Source organism: Sorghum bicolor, chromosome 1, assembly GCF_000003195.3.
Source record: "Sorghum bicolor cultivar BTx623 chromosome 1, Sorghum_bicolor_NCBIv3, whole genome shotgun sequence".
Lineage (NCBI taxonomy): Eukaryota > Viridiplantae > Streptophyta > Magnoliopsida > Poales > Poaceae > Sorghum > Sorghum bicolor.
In genome coordinates, this window is record NC_012870.2 from 30,319,316 (window position 1) to 30,339,446 (window position 20,131).

The 20,131-nt window shown below is 43.1% G+C and overlaps 1 protein-coding gene and 1 pseudogene across 1 annotated transcript; one reads left to right on the forward strand and one right to left on the reverse strand.

The window, feature by feature from the left end:
- LOC8067562 lies at positions 4,369 to 8,461 on the forward strand (annotated as a pseudogene).
- Positions 10,520 to 18,972, reverse strand: LOC110431800. Its single transcript, XM_021451412.1, has 12 exons — positions 18,634 to 18,972; positions 17,484 to 17,563; positions 16,907 to 17,014; positions 13,922 to 16,456; positions 13,726 to 13,846; positions 13,176 to 13,625; positions 12,271 to 12,743; positions 11,978 to 12,179; positions 11,405 to 11,572; positions 11,116 to 11,289; positions 10,652 to 11,041; positions 10,520 to 10,534 (listed from the first exon to the last, which is right to left on the reverse strand). Exons 4-12 carry the CDS (start codon positions 16,453 to 16,455, stop codon positions 10,520 to 10,522), a joined length of 4,527 nt encoding a protein of 1,508 aa, XP_021307087.1. The 5' UTR covers position 16,456; positions 16,907 to 17,014; positions 17,484 to 17,563; positions 18,634 to 18,972.

Genomic DNA, 20,131 nt, shown 5'->3' on the forward strand with positions numbered 1-20,131 from the left:
TTCATATCTTTTCTTTTCTGCCTAGTCGCAATAGTACATGTGAATCTATAACAATTTCCTAGCAATATAATTAGGGATGACAACCTACGTCATGTTTAGGAATGTTAGTAATTAAGAAGTGGGTAGTTGCTAATTGACAAGTTAATTATATACCGTGCATTTCTAGCGTTGTTGCTAGGGGTAGGTTTTATCTCTATTTTTAGTAATGACGGTAGTAAATGTCAACAAGCATTTTTTTGCGCCGTTGCCAGGGAAGGCACAATAAACTTAGGATATATTGATAACATATATGCACATAGATAAAGTCATATTACCAATCAATTATTTCTTACTCAATAGGTACACCCTTCGTCGTTATCATTTTGTTATCTTATGCAGGGTGATGAATGAATGGTTTTCTCTTCCAAGAAACTTTACTGAAGATCTAGTGAAACTCCTTAGAAAGAAGAAGTTTGTAGAAGCAAGGGACAAATTCGAGTCACCATCAAGAACACCCTCTGCTGCTCAAGCTAGTTCTTTAGAGGAGCCAGATCCAACATTGGAAGAAGAATTTGAAGAACAAGTAGAGGAACAAGTAGAAGAGCATTTAGGTGGAAACCTAGCTCCTATGTTTGGAAACATGGCTGAGAAGACACTACGAGAGTTCTCTGCCCCAACAACAGCAAACATTCGGACTAGACCAGCAGTCAACACTGAGGAGAATGGATTCGAGCTCAAGCCTGCTCTCATTACCATGGTTCAAGCCAGCTTATTCTGTGGAAAAGCTCATGAAGATGCAAGTGCACACTTACAACACTTTCTAGAGATCTGCAGCACCTTCACGATCAGAGGAGTACCAAAGGATATTATCTTACTCCATCTTTTCCCGTTCTCATTATTGGGGAAAGCCAAGCAGTGGTTCTACACCAACAAAGATAAACACAATACATGGGAATCAGCAACCTCGACAAGGTAATTACCAAGGTAACAACCAAAGTAATAATTTTAATAATAATTTTTCGCCTTTAAGAGAATTAGTTGCTAGTCAATCCAAACTGCTAGATCAAATGACTAGGAAACTAGCATCAAATGATAAAACTTTGGAAAACATACATACTAAGATGGATACATTTGCTTCCGTTATAAAGAATCAACATAGTTTCAATAAAATGTTAGAATCACAATTAGCTCCATTAGCTGCTGTTGTACCTCCATTACAAAAAGGCAAGATTCTAGGCCAACCAGAAGATTTAGAAACTGCTAACCTTGTTGATATTCACAATGCAACCCAATGTTATATTGAGCCTGCAGCTATACAGTGGATTGACCACTCTCTACCAGAGAAGATGGGAGACCTTAGAAGACATGTCATTCCTATCTCCATAGGATGCCACAGCTTTCTAGAGGCTATCTGTGACTTCGGTGCAAGTGTCAACATCATGCCCAAGGTAATTTATGAGAAAATATTAAATGATTCTTTGTTGTACACAAATATGCGTTTGTAGCTTGCAGATCAGTCCATTTGCTACCCCGAGGGAGTATTAGAAGAGGTTGTCATTAGAGTGGGGCAATCATATGTCCCAGTTGACTTTGTGGTCATGGAGACAGGAGTAGATGAGAAGGCACCAATCATTTTGGGAAGACCATTCTTATGCACAACAAAAGCCATCATCTATGTGGAGCACGCCAAGATTGTCCTATCCATTAAGGACAAGAAGGAGAGATTTGCATTCAAGAACCGCGTCCTAAAAGCTCCTGCAGCCCCGAAGCAATTCTACCAACAAGGAAAGCAAGAACCGCAATTAGTACCAAGGAAGAAGAACAATAGAAGATGGAGAAAGACCAAGCAGGCAGAGACTGCTCAATTGATCACCGCTCTCAACACTGAAAATGATCATATGCTACCCAAGCCATGTCCGACCAAGAGAGGTGATCCAGGAGTTCCAATCATTGAATGCACAATCAACAATACCACCTACACTTACACCATCTACGACACTGGATCAGGCTGCAACTTAATGTTAAAATAGGTATACGATGAATTATTTGATTTACCTTTATACCCAATACATATTCAGTTGCAGATGGTGGATCAATCACTAAGATTCCCGAAAGGAATGGTCAAGGATGTAATGGTAAGAATTCAAGAATATTATATACCTGCAGATTTTCTAGTGCTTGACATGCAGGGAGACGATGAGATCCCGATCCTCTTAGGAAGACCGTTCCTCTACACAGCCAAAGCCAACATCTACATCGGATCAGGGCATATCCTCTTCAACCTACCCGCCGGAAAGGTACGCTGTCAATTTAGAACACTATGTAACCGTGAGCAAACCAGGAAGGAACACAACAGGAGAAGACGCCAAGCCCATCGTCAGGCTGCCCGGCCTCACTACAGATGGGAAGACTTTCCTGGCCAGGTTGTGAAATATGAAGATCGCTTCACGGAGGAAGAAGAGAACACGCACGCACCCTGATGGAGTGAGTGGGCCGCAAAAGCTGAAAGGATGGACCAGATCGTCAAGAAAGAGAAAGAAGAGATCTTAACCCGATTAGGAGAACAGAACTGAAGAGTAAGAACTAGAGGAGGAAGAAGCAAAAGAGACAGAAGCAAGGTGGGAGGAAGACGCACGTACCGCATCACAGCAAGACGGAGAGTTGACTGAGGTTAGCTCAGACAATGAATCTACTGAGTAAGTCTTCTACACTATATAAGTCCTGTCGGAAAACTTTAAATTCCGTACCCTAGCCATAAGGTCGGAATGGTAGTTATTTAGTTAAATTAGCATGCATTAGTAATTCTGCTTTAATACTCTTAGTAGCATATTTAATTCTCTTAGCATATGGACGGAACCTCGGAGGCACTCATCTCCTGTACCGGTGTCCAAACGCTCCGCTGCTAAGGCCGAGGTGCACTGCGTGTTGTTCGAAGCTCCATATGGACGGTGGAGCTGCTCCTGCCAACTGGGCAAGTAGTACACGCTCCTTGTTGCTTCATGATTTGTTTCTATGTTTTTTTGGCATAATATACAATATGCTTGGATTTTTTTGGTTGGATGTTTACTTCATTGGTTAGATATATATAGTTAGTGGCTTGCGTCGTCCTATGTTCGGATTGAAAAATAGCGGTTTGACTCTACGTACGATCTCCTACACAGAACAGAAGTTCTACATGGCAAAGAACAAAAGATACGTGACTCATGAGCTGGACACGAGAAAAAGACGCGCAAGTATTATGGCCATGGTAACTAAAATCGGACCTGGTACGTGGAGACACCATGAGATAAAGGTAATCTCGAACTTGCATGCTTGAACAAAAATATTTAGAAAGGCCTTGTTTAGTTGGCAAAATTTTGAGTTTTTGGGTACTGTAGCACTTTCGTTTTTATTTGACAAATATTATTCAATCATGAACTAACTACGCTCAAAAGATTTGTCTCATAAATTACAGATAAACTGTATAATTAGTTTTAGTTTTTGTCTATCTTTAATACTCCATGCATGTGCCGCAAAATTTGTTGTGACGGACAATCTAAAATTTTTGACAAAACTTTTTGGGAACTAAACTAGGTCAAAGATTGTCATTAGGTTCCTCAAAAATATTCGGACCCTATGAGGTTGGAGAAAAAAAGGAGATAAGAAGTTGGAGCTTGGTTCCTTTATAAACAGATCGAAAATATCAAATAAGAAAAACTCAGCCCTGTTTTTTTGCCTCCCTTTTGGCATGTAACTAAATAAAGAAAGTAGAGAAAAATAAAAAAAAGTAACTCTTATTTTTCTCTATTTGATTATTAACGTAGGATCTAAGAAATCTATTTAAATTAGGATTCCTACTCCATATTTTTCTAGACGTGAGCTATTCTAACTCGTATGAGCACGGGTTATATATAAGTCCGAACAAAAAAACTTTTTATTGTTCGGTAATTAAAAATAGATGGACAAAAAATTTGATAGATAAAAAAAAAACCTAAAATTTTGCCTCTTTATTTATTAGAAAAGAAGAAGAAGAGATAGATATATAAACGTGTACCGAACCTCAAGAGCTACACTACAATTAGCCTCTCCTTAATTTTGACCCTGCTTCGCGGTGAGGCCGCCAGACTGGGGGGGTAGGAAACTGAAGGAAGATATAAACCGGAGGTAGAAAAAAAGGATAAGAACTATTAGATCTTTATCTTATGGTTGGAAAAAAATCTAGTGTTGAACCACTTAAATAAAACAATCAGATTGCAGAGTAAACTCATTCTAGTAGTGATGACGTGGTATAAAATATTTAGCGGTGGTCCCTGTTCGGCGCACATCTGAACTCCACGCTATCCGGATTCCGCGCGCTGCTGTGACGGAGTTGTGGTTGTAGTATTTTTAATATTTTAAATAAAAAGGAAATTAAAAAGGCTGACGAACTCAGATGCCTTTAAAAAGGCTGCCGGCGTTTCCCTTCCACTTCCACCGATCGCGCTTATTCACCGCCGCCGACGCGAAAGCAAGGAACCCTTCCGATCGGACTAATCCGGTGGCATCGGTTGAGGCGTCTGCTGCGATCCGGTGAGTTCGATCGCGGCTATGTTACGTGCACGATTTGGTGGGAGATCATGGTTTTGCTGTCAGGTGCTACCGCGCTGAACCTGCTGGCTCGCCGATTTCCTCACCCCGCCGCCCTCCCGCTAGGGGATCAGGAGAGAGGTTGGCCCAGTTAATTAGGGTCATGATCTACCGTGTCTGCCCCCGGGTTCCTTTAGGTTTCGTTGGATCCGATCTGGTCTGAAGACGTAATTACTCGAGCCATTGCCCAAATAATTGATGCATTGCATGCAGTTTGCACCTAGCCACAAAGTGCTCAATTTCTTTGGGGGGTTGGAATGGATTGGCCTGTGTGGAGATCAGTTTTATGAGTTTAGATTGGATGTGAATTGGAGACTCTTTGATGAACTAGCTAGGGCCTTTGTATCTTGCTTGATTAGCAAACTACCTGTTTGTTTAAGGAGCTGTTTGAACTTTGAAGTGCCTTGGATTCTACCTAAGCTAGTTGGTATGTGCTTTTGTTATTTAGGTATGAAGTTTGTGGGTTCTTGATACTATCATGGTTGACAACAGAAATGAATCACATATTTTTGGACTTTGATTTAGGGCATGTGTGGATCCTATGGTCTAAACTTTAGTTGGCTAAAGTTAAGGACTAAAATTTTAGACCATTTGAGTTCACTTGTGTGGCTGGCTAAACTTTAGACAACACTCTAGACCATCCTGTTTGGAGCCTCTAGAGCTGAAGTGGTTTAAAGTTTAACGGCTAAAGTTTAGACTATGGATCCAAACAGGCCTGATAATTGAGAATTTAAAATTTTCAGCTGTTGTAAGGCATTTTGTCATATTTGTAGATTTCAAACAATTGATCTTTGAATGAATGAGATACTTACTGATCCATCTTATTCCTGGGAAGTATATAAATTAAACCTGATTGTTTCCATTCGTACAATGCAATGTATTTAGTTTCTTTGGCAGCGTTAGTTTCATCGACATGTCACTACTGCTCCAGTTCTTCTTCTGGTGTTCACGTTTTTGTTTGTGTGGCAATCACTTACATAAAAATTCTTTCCCTAGATGGACCTCAAGGATAGCCTCTCTAGATTCAAGCAACAACAGGAGAGGTGCCAGTCATCTTTAACTAGCATTGCTGCAAATCAAACTTCGGCCTCGAAGCCAAAGCACAGGGCCCAACCAATAAATGCTCCATCTGTTCCTGCGAGATCATCACAATCTATTAAATTTTCGAATGATACAGAAAGGCTTCAGCATATTAATTCGATTAGGAAATCTCCTGTTGGAGCACAGATGAAACTTGTCATCGAACTGCTTTACAAGGTACTCTTTATTAAGCTACAACCCTCCTGTATTTTCTTTTTATAACTAGTGTGTAATGTTGTCAGGAAATGATTTCTTCTCTCGCCTCAAAAAAATACCTGATTTTGGAAATCAACACTCTAGTTGTCTATTGAAAATTTAATTATGATTAATTATCGTTGAAGTGTTGAACTATCATTGTTTATAGAAACCCTGGATCAGTGGATATCCTATTTCTATGTCTTCAGCTTGTAGAACACTTATTTGTATCATGTCGCCCTTCCCAATTTGTGGTACTGTCTGAATGCCTTCTCTCACATGTAAGATGCTCAGGCCCCGTCAGTCTTGATATGTTGTACCTTATGTGTGTTAGCCCATGATAAACAGAATGTCAGGGATAGATCAACACAGGCTGGGGTAGGACACTAACTTGCTATCTGGCCAAAGCGAAATGGCTATTCTGGTTGTCGTGTGTGGATGCTACATATCAGTTATCGAATATATGAGCCATTTCACTGAGCAGAATTATATACTTTAAAAATATGGAAAACTCCTATGATGATTTTCTGTAAGGCCCATTTTTCTTCATTTAAGCAATCATTGTAGAAGTTTCTTACATCTTCATAGGGGATAGCACAGTAAGTATCACATAAACTTTCTTTATAGATTACGATGCTACATCTAGTTCATGAATTGATATTATTATTTCTTTTGTGTTTCCAGACAAGACAAGCTTTTACTGCAGAGCAAATAAATGAAGCAACTTATGTTGATATTCATGGTAACAAGGCGGTCTCTGACAGCTTGAGGAACAACCCCAAAGTACAATATGAGTGGGATACCGTTTTTCTTACAAGGTAAAGGAATTATTACTCTATAGTTGTTCATAATAGACTTGAACTGCTAATATTAGCCTGGACATTTGTCAGTGAAATGTGTGAGTGATTCACTTGGCATTTTCTGGTAACCTTAGGTACTTAAGTAATAGTACTCCCCCCTTCATCTCAAATTATAAGTTATTCCAAGAATCTTGAAAGAGTCAAACTATCTTAAGTTGGACCAAACATATGTGATAAGATAATAATATTTACAATGTCAAATAAATATAATTAGATTCCTCATTAACTATATTTTCATAGTTGATGTCACAAATCATTTTAATCCTCTTTATAATTTTGGTCAAACTTGAGATGCTTTGACTCTCCAAGATTCTTAGAATGCCTTATAATTTGGAATAGAGAGAGTATATAATATGCCTTCCTTTACTTACCTGGAAATTGTGGATTTTCATACGTTATGAATTCATTGCTTATGCCACTCATTTATCTTCCTCTCAACTCAATTTTCTTTCAATTGTCATAATTCGGTGGTTCATGATAGTTGTGTATCGTAGTGTGGTAAACTATAGCTTTCATGGCCAACAAACTTTTAACGATTAAAATGCATTGGAATGTTGTTTTAAGGAGAAATAGACAAGGATTTCCTGATCATTACAGTAGTTGTGTGCTTATTCTAACAGCCTTCATTGTTTTATCTTCTTGTTGCAGTTAACTATTCTGATTTCTGATGTCTTATGTGTTAATTCACTGTTGGTATATGTGTAGTCCAAACATGATCTTAAGGGAAAAGATCAACTACTTGTTCTGATAAGAAAATTCACAGAGGGTCTTGCTGTCATGGAAATCAAGGATGCATACCCAACTGTAATGGAAGATCTGCAGGTGATGCTAATTCTCATTATCTGATACTTTAACATGTTGTGTTAAACATCACGTGATGACACTGTTCTAAAAGGTGCCCAATTAGTTAATAACAAAAATTCTAAAATAATATGTACAAGTTAATTAGCTCTATATACTGTATAACCCGCAAAGTTATACTGTAATGTGTACTTGAGTTTATCTGTCTGTCAGCCTATATTTTTTGTTCAAATTGGTATTGCTTAATGAGCCATGATATAGTTGGCCATTCTGTGTGTGTTCTCTCTAGTTGCCGCGTTCATTAGCATAATAGAACTATAAGTGACCAAGCTTATTCTACAATTTATATTCAAGTGCATATGGGTAATCTTGAGTGCCATGCTGTAGGCACTGAAGGCAGCAGGTGAAGTTTGGCTGTTATCAAACATGGACTCACAGGAGGACATTGTGTACCCTAATGATCCTAAAACGAAGATGAAGGTTGATGATGACCTGAAACTTCTCTTCCGGGAGACTGAGTTACCACGTGACATGGTGGACGTAGAAAAGGAGCTTCAGAAGAATGGCATCAAGCCCGTGACAAACACAGCGAAACGACGTGCAGCTGCCCAGATCGACGGGGTAAAATCCAAGTCTAAACCCAAGAAGAAAGATCCTAAGATCACAAAAAGGAGCAGACTTACGAATGGGCATCTGCCAGAGCTGTTCCAGGACATCAACAACGACAAATGATTGGGTTTCCACTGACCAAAGCAAGAGTGGCTCATTATACTAAATAATGCAATATTATGTATGCATGCAAAGATGCAACTGTTCTGTGTGTGGTTTATAGCCTCCTGTAAGCTGTGCAAAATTTTTGGTCAGAGTCCAGACTCTGGTCCTTTTCCTTGCATAAAGATGATTTTTCATATGACATACCTATTTCAAGTCTTTATACCTTAGCAGAAAGGATTCTTCGTGCTGCCATAATTTACTTCCCACAATATAATGCCACCTCTATCATGTCTATGATCCTGACTCACAACCCATGCTCATATGAGTTAAAATAGCACACATGTAGCCATGTTGGTCAGATTTTAAGATGTATTAGAACAGATGATACAAGCATTGCATAAAATCTTAAAGTTTCACGCTCTATGTTCTGCTGCATCACACGAGCATATTCGCTAGCAAGATCTAATTTAATTCCTAGGCATAAGAAATAACAAATCATGTCAAACCTCCTAGCAAATTTGTGATGAGATGTCCCTACCTGCTTCACTTTCGTCCTTGACAATTCACTACTGGAACCGGTGGCTTTGCCGAGTGTAATAACACTCGGCAAAGACCACTTTTCCACTCGGCAAATCCTTTGCCGATTGTGGCGCTCGGCAAAATTTACTCGGCAAAATCTTACTCGGCGAAGAAGGTTTGCCGAGTGCTTCCTTGGGGGCACTCGGCCAATTATTTTGCTGAGTGCGTCCCTCAACACTCGGCAAAGTTTTTCTGCCGTTACACTATCCGCCGTCAACGTAAATTTTGCCGAGTGCATGGCTCAACACTCGGCAAATTTATTTTTATTTTTTTCCTGTAAATTTTGCCGAGTGCATGGCTGAACACTCGGCAAATTTATTTTTATTTTTTCCTTAATACTTTGCCGAGTGCTTCCTTTGCACTCGGCAAAGTTTTGGAAGAGAATTCCAGTATGTATGCTGTTATAAACTTTGCCGAGTGTCGTGGTCATAGCACTCGGCAAAATAATTTTGAATATTAAATCATGACAAAACTTTGCCGAGTGTCTTGGTCATGGTACTCGGCAAAGTCTCCGAAATTTGCTTTTTTGAATTCCATTACAACAGAATATATCACCAGCATATATTATATATCACAAGCACTCACATATTTTATCAATCCATCGAAAATCCATTAATATCGAACATCACAAGTTCGATATTACAAGTCCCGCACAAATGCATCAAAGTTCAACATGACAAGTACTGTGCCGAAGACATCAAATGCATCAAAGTTAAACATGACAAGTCTCGCACAAATGCATCAAAGTTCAACATGACAAGTCTATTATTAAAAGGTCGACATAGCTACTGTGGCAAAGACTCAAAGGGTGGCCTCCCGGACGTCGGTGAAGGATTGACGGGATCAACCGCCGGTGATGTTTGATGAGCGTTTGAACACACCGATGGAGGCTGCACAAAATAGAGGAGATGGCATGTGTTAAACTTAATTAAAAATTGAAAATTTCGGCAGTACCTCCCCTGCACGGGGAGGTTTTTAACCTGCAAGAAAACAACGGCTCGAAGGCCGATAATACCAATGACACGATGGCCGAAAATCACAATGGCACGAAGGCCAGCTATCCCAACTGCACGAAGGCCAACAAAATTCAACTTTCATACTCACAGGAGTGTAGTGTGCAACCGCCGGCATAGCTTGTCCTTGCCCGATGGTTTGAATGAGCTGGGTCACCTGAGCGGTCGGCTGCGCCACCTGAGTGGTCAGCTGTGCGTGCTGAGCGGTCAACTGCACGTGCGACTCCTTTGTTTCTAACAGCTCGGCGTGCACATGTATTAGAGTGTACCAATTTGATTAATAGAGAAGAGTTATTAGCACAAGCATGACAATTTTAATAGAATCTGTACAGGTACATGTACTTCAGATTTTTTTTCCCTCCATTCAGTTCTGCACTATTTCAGTACAATCAGTAATAGACAATCAGCAATAGAAAAATGTACACTGCTGCCAAGACAAATGTACACTCTAATACAAGCAGCCATAGGCACAAGTACAATCAGCAATAGACATATAGCAGCACTGATACATTTCTGCCAAGACAAATGTAGTTGTCTGCCAAGATGGATATGTTTGGTTCAGGCAAAAAGGATGTTGCAAAGGGTAGTAATTTTCTTTTATTTGTAGCATTCCTAAATTTCAGCTTATTTCATTAACCCACTGATTTACTCCTTGGTTTTTTCCTTGGCTTTCAATTGAATATATTTCTAAATCTAGGAGAAAGCTAGCTGCACATCAATACATTGTTCAGTTTGAGTGTGATGAAGTTCCTTCCTGGACCTCTGAATTGTCTCTATGATCAATGTGTGTAAAGTTCAATGTACGACGAGTGAGACCGGAATTACCGTAAGTTCGTCGACCCGAGACAGTGTTGCAGTTGGTCGTGCACGTATGGGAAGGCTACTGCTGGTGCTCCGTGCCCTCACGTCGGAGAGAGAAGGTGCAGAGGCGGAGGACTGAGCGCCGTCTGCAATCCACAACCGCCCATGCTGCCTGCCTTGCCCACGCCTCACGATCACCACTGTCTCAAGGGGATGAGTGCGCAGATCAACATCTGGGCCACGCAGCGCCCTCACCGACTCCGTGTACTCCATGACTTTAGCGTGGATGGTCGGGTCGGAGTAAGCCTGGGCAGGGGCATCCGGGTTGAAGGTGACACCGGATTTCACTGAGCCCATGTGGGACACAGCCCATGCCCCAAACTCCGACACCGGCATGTCTGGCTGTGCAGCCTCCTGCGAGAAAGGCGGCAACATGATTAGAAATCGGGCACAAATGAGCATTAGAATAGATAAATGACATCATGTACAAGTGCTCGCTTGAAATTGGGGAGGTTGCGGCTGCCTTGGTGGTGAGTTGGACCAGCCCTCAGTGCCCGCTTCCGCTTGCCGAGCTCTTGCTTTTCGATGTGCGCCGGGTCTAGGAACCTGTCCACGATCCTTGCCCATGCCGATCTATACGACATGCACCAGCTGGGCGGCACCTACACATCATCAATTGTTTGACATAGAAGAAAGATCAATTCTGGACCTGCAAACTCCCAAAATGAATCAATTTTATTCAAGTACCTGAAGGTACTACTCCCGGGTCAGCTTCACCTTTCTTGCACCGGCCTTCTTGAGGGGCTCTTTCTCGATGGACCTGTAGTAGTCGACGTGGGCTTGGAGTTTTGCCTCGTGAATCATGTCACCGACGTACTTTTGACACGCTCTGTGTGCTGTCTGATCTGCCAGGTTCTCTCGACCTGGTTCGGCCTTGAAGTAACTCTGTGTGCACAGTGGCGGAGGCAGCAATAAATTTCAGGTGTGGCAGGTTTATAAAGGTCAATTGGTCAAACATGTATAATATAACTAACAACTATTTTCATAAAAAAACTAACGACTATGCAAAGATGTACCAGAACATTATTTATCTATGTCCAAAAGTAAAGCATTGGTACTAAAAATACCTCACTAAATAAACATTCTTGGAATAAATACATACTTATAATAATGCTTTATTTGAGTACAGACCTAGGCAAAGACATTTTTATATTTTTATTTTAAAATTCTTCCTTAATTTCAGTAAGATCAAGTCCCTTGAATAAGCCGCGCTCAATGTCGCACACCATCAGGTCATTATGCCAAGCATCAGGTGCTAAACTGCTGATGCTTTGATTGTGAGACACTTACCCAAAAGTCCGCCAAAACCCGCTCCTGCTTGTTGGACTTCTCGTCATCCTCGCCGAGTGCGTACCTGCCCCACGTCCAGGCCGGCTCCCACCTCACATCTCCCAAGTCCACAAGGCCGGGGAAGTGTTTCCTGCACAGACATCCCAGGATGGTAGCAGGGGTGCGTGGGGGATCAAGAGCACCCTCCAGAACTAGCCAGCCCCTGCAAAAGTGATTTAGGAAAAATATCAATTTGTCTTTGGATTTTCAACGTATCATATGAAGTACTAGTGATAACATCTATAGTTACTTACCTTCTTCCCGCTGGACGTATCAGTGGGCGTCGTTCATGATGCGGAACACTAGGAAGCCTTGTGGCACCTCGCAGGTAACGAGTTGAGTGAGCAGAACTGTCCTCCGTCTGCTGAGTCCCCTCGTCCGTCTGCTCAGTCGCGTGATTGTCTGGGGTCGTTACCATGGCCACCTCATGGTCCTCTGGGGTAGGAGTCGGGTCCTCCGGGTGGTCGTGAGCTGGGGTAGGAGGCCGGTCCTCCGACTGGTCGTGAGCTGGGGTAGGAGGTCGGCCCCGCCTGGGGCGACCCCGGGCCCTCCCCGTCCCCATCAGCGTCGTCAGCGTCCTCGTCCTGGGGTGACCCGGGCCACGACTCAGGCCTGCTCTCGCCGGTAGAGCAGAAGCCGTCTCCTCGACTCCAGCGGGGCATAGCCTCCGGTACACTGAGGCTACCTGCCTCGGTGAACGGTTGGCCACCATGTTTGTTTCTGTCACCTGCAATTTACAAAGAATAAACAACAAGCGTTAGTATTACAAATAGTTGAAAATGAATGAACATAACAAATTTTAATAATTAACATAGTATTACATGATTTAGGAATAATCTTCCCCTGGGTCATAGGTCTCGTCATCACTGTCAAAGTTGTCCAAATGGGCAACACTATCTGAAGGTTCTGTGTTTTCTTCATTGTCTCTGCCTAAATGGAATCGCTCAAGCATTTCAATGTCCTTAAGATCCACCACTACATCTCCAGGGTCATCATCATCCACCATTTCATTGTCTACTTCCATTTCGGTTATCTCGGGTAAGACTATCTCAAACCTCCCTTCTAGGCCATCTGCTTGATAGAACTCTCCATCATATGTATTTGTGTCAAAGGTGTAATCTTCATCGTTTGGAAGAGGTAGTTTACCATGCGAAGATACCTGGTGCACAATAGACCAACCCATAAGATGGTCTTTGCCTGTGCACGCGTACGGTGTATGATACACCTGCACGGCCTGTTGAGCCACAATATAGACATCTTTTCCTGTATAGACAGAATCATGTCTAATCTCGACTAGCCCAAGATGAGGGGTCCGTCTAGTTTGTCCAGGATCAAACCAGTGGCACTTGAATATGACATGAGTAAGAGGTACCCGGCCGTCATATAAAAGTTCATAGATCTCCTCAATTACCCCATAGTATTCGATGCCATCAGTGCCCAGTGTAAAAACTTGGCTGTTCGTGGTTTTCCGATTGGGTCGAGTCTGCTCGTGTCTTGACGTGTGGAAGCGATATCCGTTCACGTCATAACCGGTATATGACTTCACCCTAGGCTCGAAGCCGTTTGCAACCTGTCTCAACTCGTCACTCATGGACGCATAGGTCTGCGCCTGCAAGTTCAAGCATGATACATCATTATACTACTGGATGTTGCGATGTACTAGGGAACATCGAGTTATCGACAAAAGTACGAGCTAGATTGGAAAGTACCTTTTGTTTGAACCAAGAAATGAAATCAGGCCTCCCAGCTCCCGCACCCTCTGAAAGAAGGGCATCATGCTCATGCGGGCTAGGATCAATTGATTGACGCCACTCTTGACAAACAAATTCCCTGTACCAAAGAGAATCAATGGGGATCGATACATAGTAGAGTCGTCGTATTGAAACAAGCTTGTTGAGAACTTACTGTATGAATGGAGCAACCTCAGGCAGGTTGGTGAACACATATAGCGTGATCCTGCGCCACTCTTCTGCATCCAATCTCTTGGGGGTCGATCCACTTGCGCAGCCTAGTTCACCTTTGAAAAGGATGAGGGTGGATTCATTTTCGCCAGCATTGTAACGAGGGGGTGGATTATGCCTGCTAGGAAGGTTAGGCTTGTAGTAGGATGTTGTGAAGTTTGCTACCTCCTCCCGAATGCTTGCCTCTGTAATTGCAGCCTCAATTCTGGCTTTATTTGTACACTTCTTGCGAAGAGTCTTTAGACATCGCTCGATTGGGTAGCACCAACGGGCCTGCACTGGCCCCCCCAACCGTGCCTCGTTCGGGAGGTGCACAATCAGATGCTGCATCGGTAAGAAGAAGCCAGGTGGAAAGATCTTCTCCATCTCACAGACCAACTCAGGTGCCATTATTTCTAATTCTGTAATGACGGCCAGAGATAGCTCCTTGGCACAAAGCTGGCGGAAGAAGTAGCTTAGCTTTGCCAGCACTAGCCAGACATGCTCAGGGACATAGCCTCGAACCATCGACGGAAGTATTCGCTCAATCCATATGTGGTAGTCATGACTCTTCATCCCGTTGACTCGCAGAGTGGCTAAGTTGACTCCCCTGCTTAGATTGGTTGCATACCCATCAGGGTACATTAAATTCTTGATCCATCGAAGCACTTCCCTCCTATGCTCGATTTTCAAGACGTAGGGGGCCTTAGGCCTTCTCCACTGCCTTCCTGTCGCACTTTTCTGCATCTCTAGGTTTGGCCTATCACACAACGTCGCAAGGTCCACTCTAGCCTTAGGGTTGTCCTTAGACTTGTCGGTGTCCATGAGTGTTGCCCAAAGTGCCTCGGCGATATTCTTTTCGGTGTGCATGACATCAATGTTATGTGGTAGTAGGAGGTCATCAAAATAGGGGAGCCTCGTCAACCCGGACTTATGAGTCCACATATGTTGCTCACCATATCCCACATACTTACCATCCGGCCCAGGCACAAGAGCATCTATCTGAGCACGAACCTCGGCCCCCGTCCTCAAGTGTGGTATAGGGTCTGTCACTTTGACACCTTTCGTGAAATTCTTGATGTCTTTTCTGAATGCATGGTCAAGAGGGAGGAATTGACGATGCTTGTCGAACGATGAATACTTGCCACCCTTCTTCAACCATATGAACCTCACAGCGTCCTTGCATATTGGGCATGGGAACTTCCCCTGAACACACCAGGCGCACATTAACGCGTACGCCAGGAAGTCGTGCAGGGAGTAGTGGTACCAGACGTGCATTTTGAAAACTGTCTTCGTAGCTCGGCCGTATGTCCACACCCCTTCATCCCAAGCATGGATCAACTCATCTATCACAGGCTCCATGAAGACACCCATATGACTCCCCGGGTGTCCAGGAATTATCAACGATAGGAACATGGTATGCCGTTGAAAGGAGACACCGGGGGGGAGATTGAGGGGGATGACGAACACGGGCCAACATGTGTATGGTGCAGCCATCATACCATATGGATTGAACCCATCTGTTGCTAGGGCGACATGTACATTACGAGCCTCCTCTGCTTTGAGAGGATGCCGAGCATTGAAGTGCTTCCATGCTTCAGCATCGGATGGATGTACCATCTTCCCAGGGTTGTACCTTTTGCCGTTTTTGTGCCATGTCATTTGTTTCGTGGATTCTTCAGTCATGAATAGCCGTTGGAGCCTCGGCAGGAACGGAAGGTGCCGTAGGACTCTCATGGGGATCGTAAGCTGCCTCTTCTGGCCATCGCCTGAGTCTACCTCCACGTATCTGGAGGATTTACACTTTGGGCAGTACTTGGCATCACTGTGTTCTTTCCTAAATAAGACGCACCCATTCGGACAGGCATGTATCTTGTCATACGGCATCTTAAGTGCACGAAGGAGCTTCTCTGACTCGTACAAGTTCTTTGGCATAATGTGTGTCGTCGGTAGCATGCCTCCCCACACGGCCACCATCTTGTCAAAGCCTTCTCGACTTAGGTTTAATTCGGCCTTCAACCCCATCACGCGACCAATGGCATCTAGCTGAGAAACATTAGTATGATCGTGAAGGGGTCTCTGTGCCGAGTCCAACATTCGGTAGAAGTCATCTGCGGCAGCCTCCACCTCCTCCTTATCACGTCCTTCGGCGAACTGAGCTTGGTGAATGTCATCTAGCATGTCTGGTACCCCCGCATCATCAGCAAAAGCCTCGAGTCGAGGTCTCACCACCTCCTCTCTGATACGATCAGCTTCACCATGGTGGATCCACCGGTGGTAGCTTGGAGTAAATCCAAACTTCACAATATGTTTACCCATGGTTGTCCTATCTTTCCTTCTTCTATTGTCACAACTACTGCAAGGACAAACAACTAGAGAATGGCCGTGTGCACTCTCGCCAAATGATTGATTCAAGAAACCTTCGACCTTGTGTATAAACAGCAAGTCGAAATCCTTCGCATCTCTCCGGAGCGTGTACATCCACTCACGGTCCTCCATCCTTTAACAGAAGCATCAGCACACATCTATGACCATCAATTGCATCTATGTGGTGTCCCTACTCTCTAATAGGTGAGGATAGGTCCTAATCCCACCCGCGGATGCGTAGATGAGTTAGTTTCCATGGCCTGCTCCTATCCGAGACAGAATTTCGGCAGCACCTCCCCGCTGTTGTCCCGATACACGTCCTGCAAGGGAGAGTGTGTATCCGGACGACAACAACAAGGGGGGTGATGCCGAAATCCTATCTCGGAACGGAGCAGACCATGGAAACTTACTCAACTACGCATCCACAGACTGTCCAAAAAAACATGGACAATGCGAAACAGATACGGTCACAGATATGCAAATATTTGCATACCACCAACCGTATCTCTTTTGGACGGGAGACGCCTAACTGGGTGACACCGAACTACGACGACAGACATAGAGAAAAAGAGGAGATTTATACCTAGGGTGTCGGTGGAGTAATGCTAGCGGAGCAGACGCGGTCCAGGCACACCCACAACGCCGACGAAGACAATCCGGGTACTCCGAGACCCCTTAAACGGCCTCTTCTCTGCAAAAAGAAGAAACACGATACTATAAGTTGTAAATTTCGGCAGAACCTCCCACTAAGGAGTATAGAACATAAAAGTTAGATGCATTAGTTAAGGCACAATTATTCAACTTGAACTGTAATGAGCTGATCTGACAGAGTTAAGGCACAATTATTCAACTTTAAAGTATTTACAGGTTTTTGGCTAATTCCCTCCAAGTAATCTCAATAGCTCACAAAGTTTTTGGATCAGTATATACAGGTCTAGTAGCATATACAGAGGTGGGAAGTACACTCTGGCATGCAGAAAGCAGCAAACCAGGAACAGATCTGTATACTCTTTTGTTCTAAGACAATGCAACTTTGAGTGAAAAAGAAAGGCAAATGATGTTCACGTGTCATGATAACTAATGGCATTGCCAGCAAATGTTTGACATTGTAGTGCCTTGGTGCAGAAAGAATATATACTCGAATAAACAGAAGGAATTACCTTTCCCTTAAATGACTTTGCTGCTTCCTTAAAGATGGGCAGAAATTTGAGGACTCGCTTGCAACAGCAAATAGTAAAATCTGACTTGCAAAACAAAGACAACATATCAGTTAAGGAACAGAATTTGGACAAAACATTTTATTTGAGCTATTTTCCTTATTTAAAAGGAAAATTCTGAAGCTTAGCTTTTCCAAATTAAAGCATCCTTCATTTGCCATATTTTATTTGAGCTGAACAGAACACTCTACTGTACTGTATAGAACAATTAATCAGACATGGCACAATAATGCTATTTAACTTGAGAACCATGCATGTACTGTATGCAGTACCAAACATCCCTACAAATGTGTCAAAACCATTGATGTATTTCCAAATCAATCAAAACCATAGAAGTTGTTTACATGGAACACACAAAACTGATTTCTTTTTTCTACTATTTTGAAGGGTAGTTAGTATAGCAGACTGCTCCATTTGAATATCCAGTTAAACCCTCTATAAACGCTGTCCAAAACATTCTGAATTCATAAATTAATACAGCTACTCCTCCTGCTTGCACCTGAGAAAAATCACGTAGCAAGAACATAGCTACTGATTAATCAATCTCTGAAGAAAGCAAGCACCAGGCTGCTGCACTTGCTGTAATCCAGTGACTCAAAACTCAGAAAACAATGAAATGCACGACACTGCACAGCCCTTTGCCAATTGCATCCTCAGCGGAAGACAAACGTGCAAGCACAAGAAAAACGCTGCTTCTATGACCGATTAACAATGCAGCTCAAGCTCTCCCTGCACTAAGACACAAGCAAACATACAGAGCCCGAATTTATCCCACCAGCGCCACACAACATCAAACAATTTCGGACTCCTTGGGACACTACGATCTCAAAGCCTGAATTTACCCCACCAGCAGCTAGCACACACTGCACACAGGCTCATTACAGATTAGTTTACATACTACTGTGTCTCAAATTAAATAAGCTTTACCAGGTCTTTTGTTAATCAATCACCACCACACTAGCTACGCTGACCCTCTCTCTATATACCATCTATCAGTCACGGCACTGGAGAGCAGCACCCGTAGAGACCAAATGGTCACCTGCACCTATGAGCATGTACTGGGGAGGGGAAGCAAGTATGACTCAGATCTTACCCGAACACTCGCAGAACTGGAAGAGTAGGCCGGGGTGGACGCTGGCCGGGGCAGGCGCTGCCGTAGCGGGGCCGGTGCCGGCGCGGTCGTGGCAGCGCGGCCGGGCGCCCCCCGGGGGCGCGGCGAGTTCGGGCGGCGCAGGGAGGGGCGAGCAGGCCGAGCTGCGGGACCGTCAGGGAGGGGCGGCGCTGGGCGCGTGCCGGAGCAGCGAGGCACAGGAAGACGACGGCGGCGCAGGACGGCGGCGGCGGTGCTGGGTGGGCGCGGCGGCGCTGGGAGGGCACGACTGTACGCGAGGACAGGGGCACGGCTCTACGCGAAGACTTAGAGGATTCAGTGACTTAGGGGATTCAGGGACTTAGGGTTCCAGTTGGGCCGATTGGGCCGACTTTTTTTTTCTAATTTACGTGATTGGGTCGGCCTTTGCCAAAAAAAAGTCCAGCTGGTTGCCGATCCACGCTTCTTTGCCGAGCGCCCCAAGATGCGCACACGGCATATCAAACTTTGCTGAGTGCCCTAAAAAGGCACTCGGCAAAGTTTTTTTATTTTTTTTTATTTTTGAACCCAGTTTTTTATGTGGCATACATACATTATTTCAAACCTAGTTTTAATGTTTGGGGAAATTTTGAATTACTTTGATATATTTTCTTAGTTTATTTTGTTTTTTCGAATTTTTTTTAATATTTCAAACTTGAACTGCAGGTACAAGGAATAATGCAATTTAGTTCTTCGAAAAATGTTATTCATGTTATTTGATGTATGTTGAGTCCCTATCCATGAACTCGCATTACATTTCGAGCATCTTTTTTCACGTAACATGACGAGGAACTTGGCCGGAAAGTGATTCTAAATTATATGAAATCCAAACGAAGTCCGAAAATAACGAAACTTGCGGAGGCATCATGTTACCGTATGTGTAGGCTATGGTAAAAAATTGAAAAGATTTTGAGCAATTTGTGACATCGGTTGCCTAAAACCTAGACATATCCACATGTGATAACAAGTTATCATGTGCGCACATGTGTGGGTTTTAGGCATCATGAGTCGCAAATTACTCCAAATCATCCAATTTTTTTACCACAGGATCAGCATGTGATTACAAGACTTCTCGACAAGTTTCGTGAATTTCGGAGTTTGTTTTCTTTTTATATAATTTAAATTTACTTTTTCTATAACTAACACAACATACTACGTCATCGAGATGCTTGAGATTTCATGTGACTCCATGCATATGGCCTCATCAAACTATACGTGTCACGAATATCATATTTTGGAGGACAAAATTCGATTATAACATAGACGTGCAGTTCAAATTTGAAATACGCCGATAAAATCAAGGAAACAAAATAAATTAAAAAAATATAGCAAGAAAAGTCAAAATTTCACCAAAATTTAGATTAGAGCTTAAAATACGGTCAGAAGGCTACACAAAAAAACTCGGGTTGAAAATCCAAAAAAAAAATAAAAATTTTGCCGAGTGCCTAGATTTGACACTAGG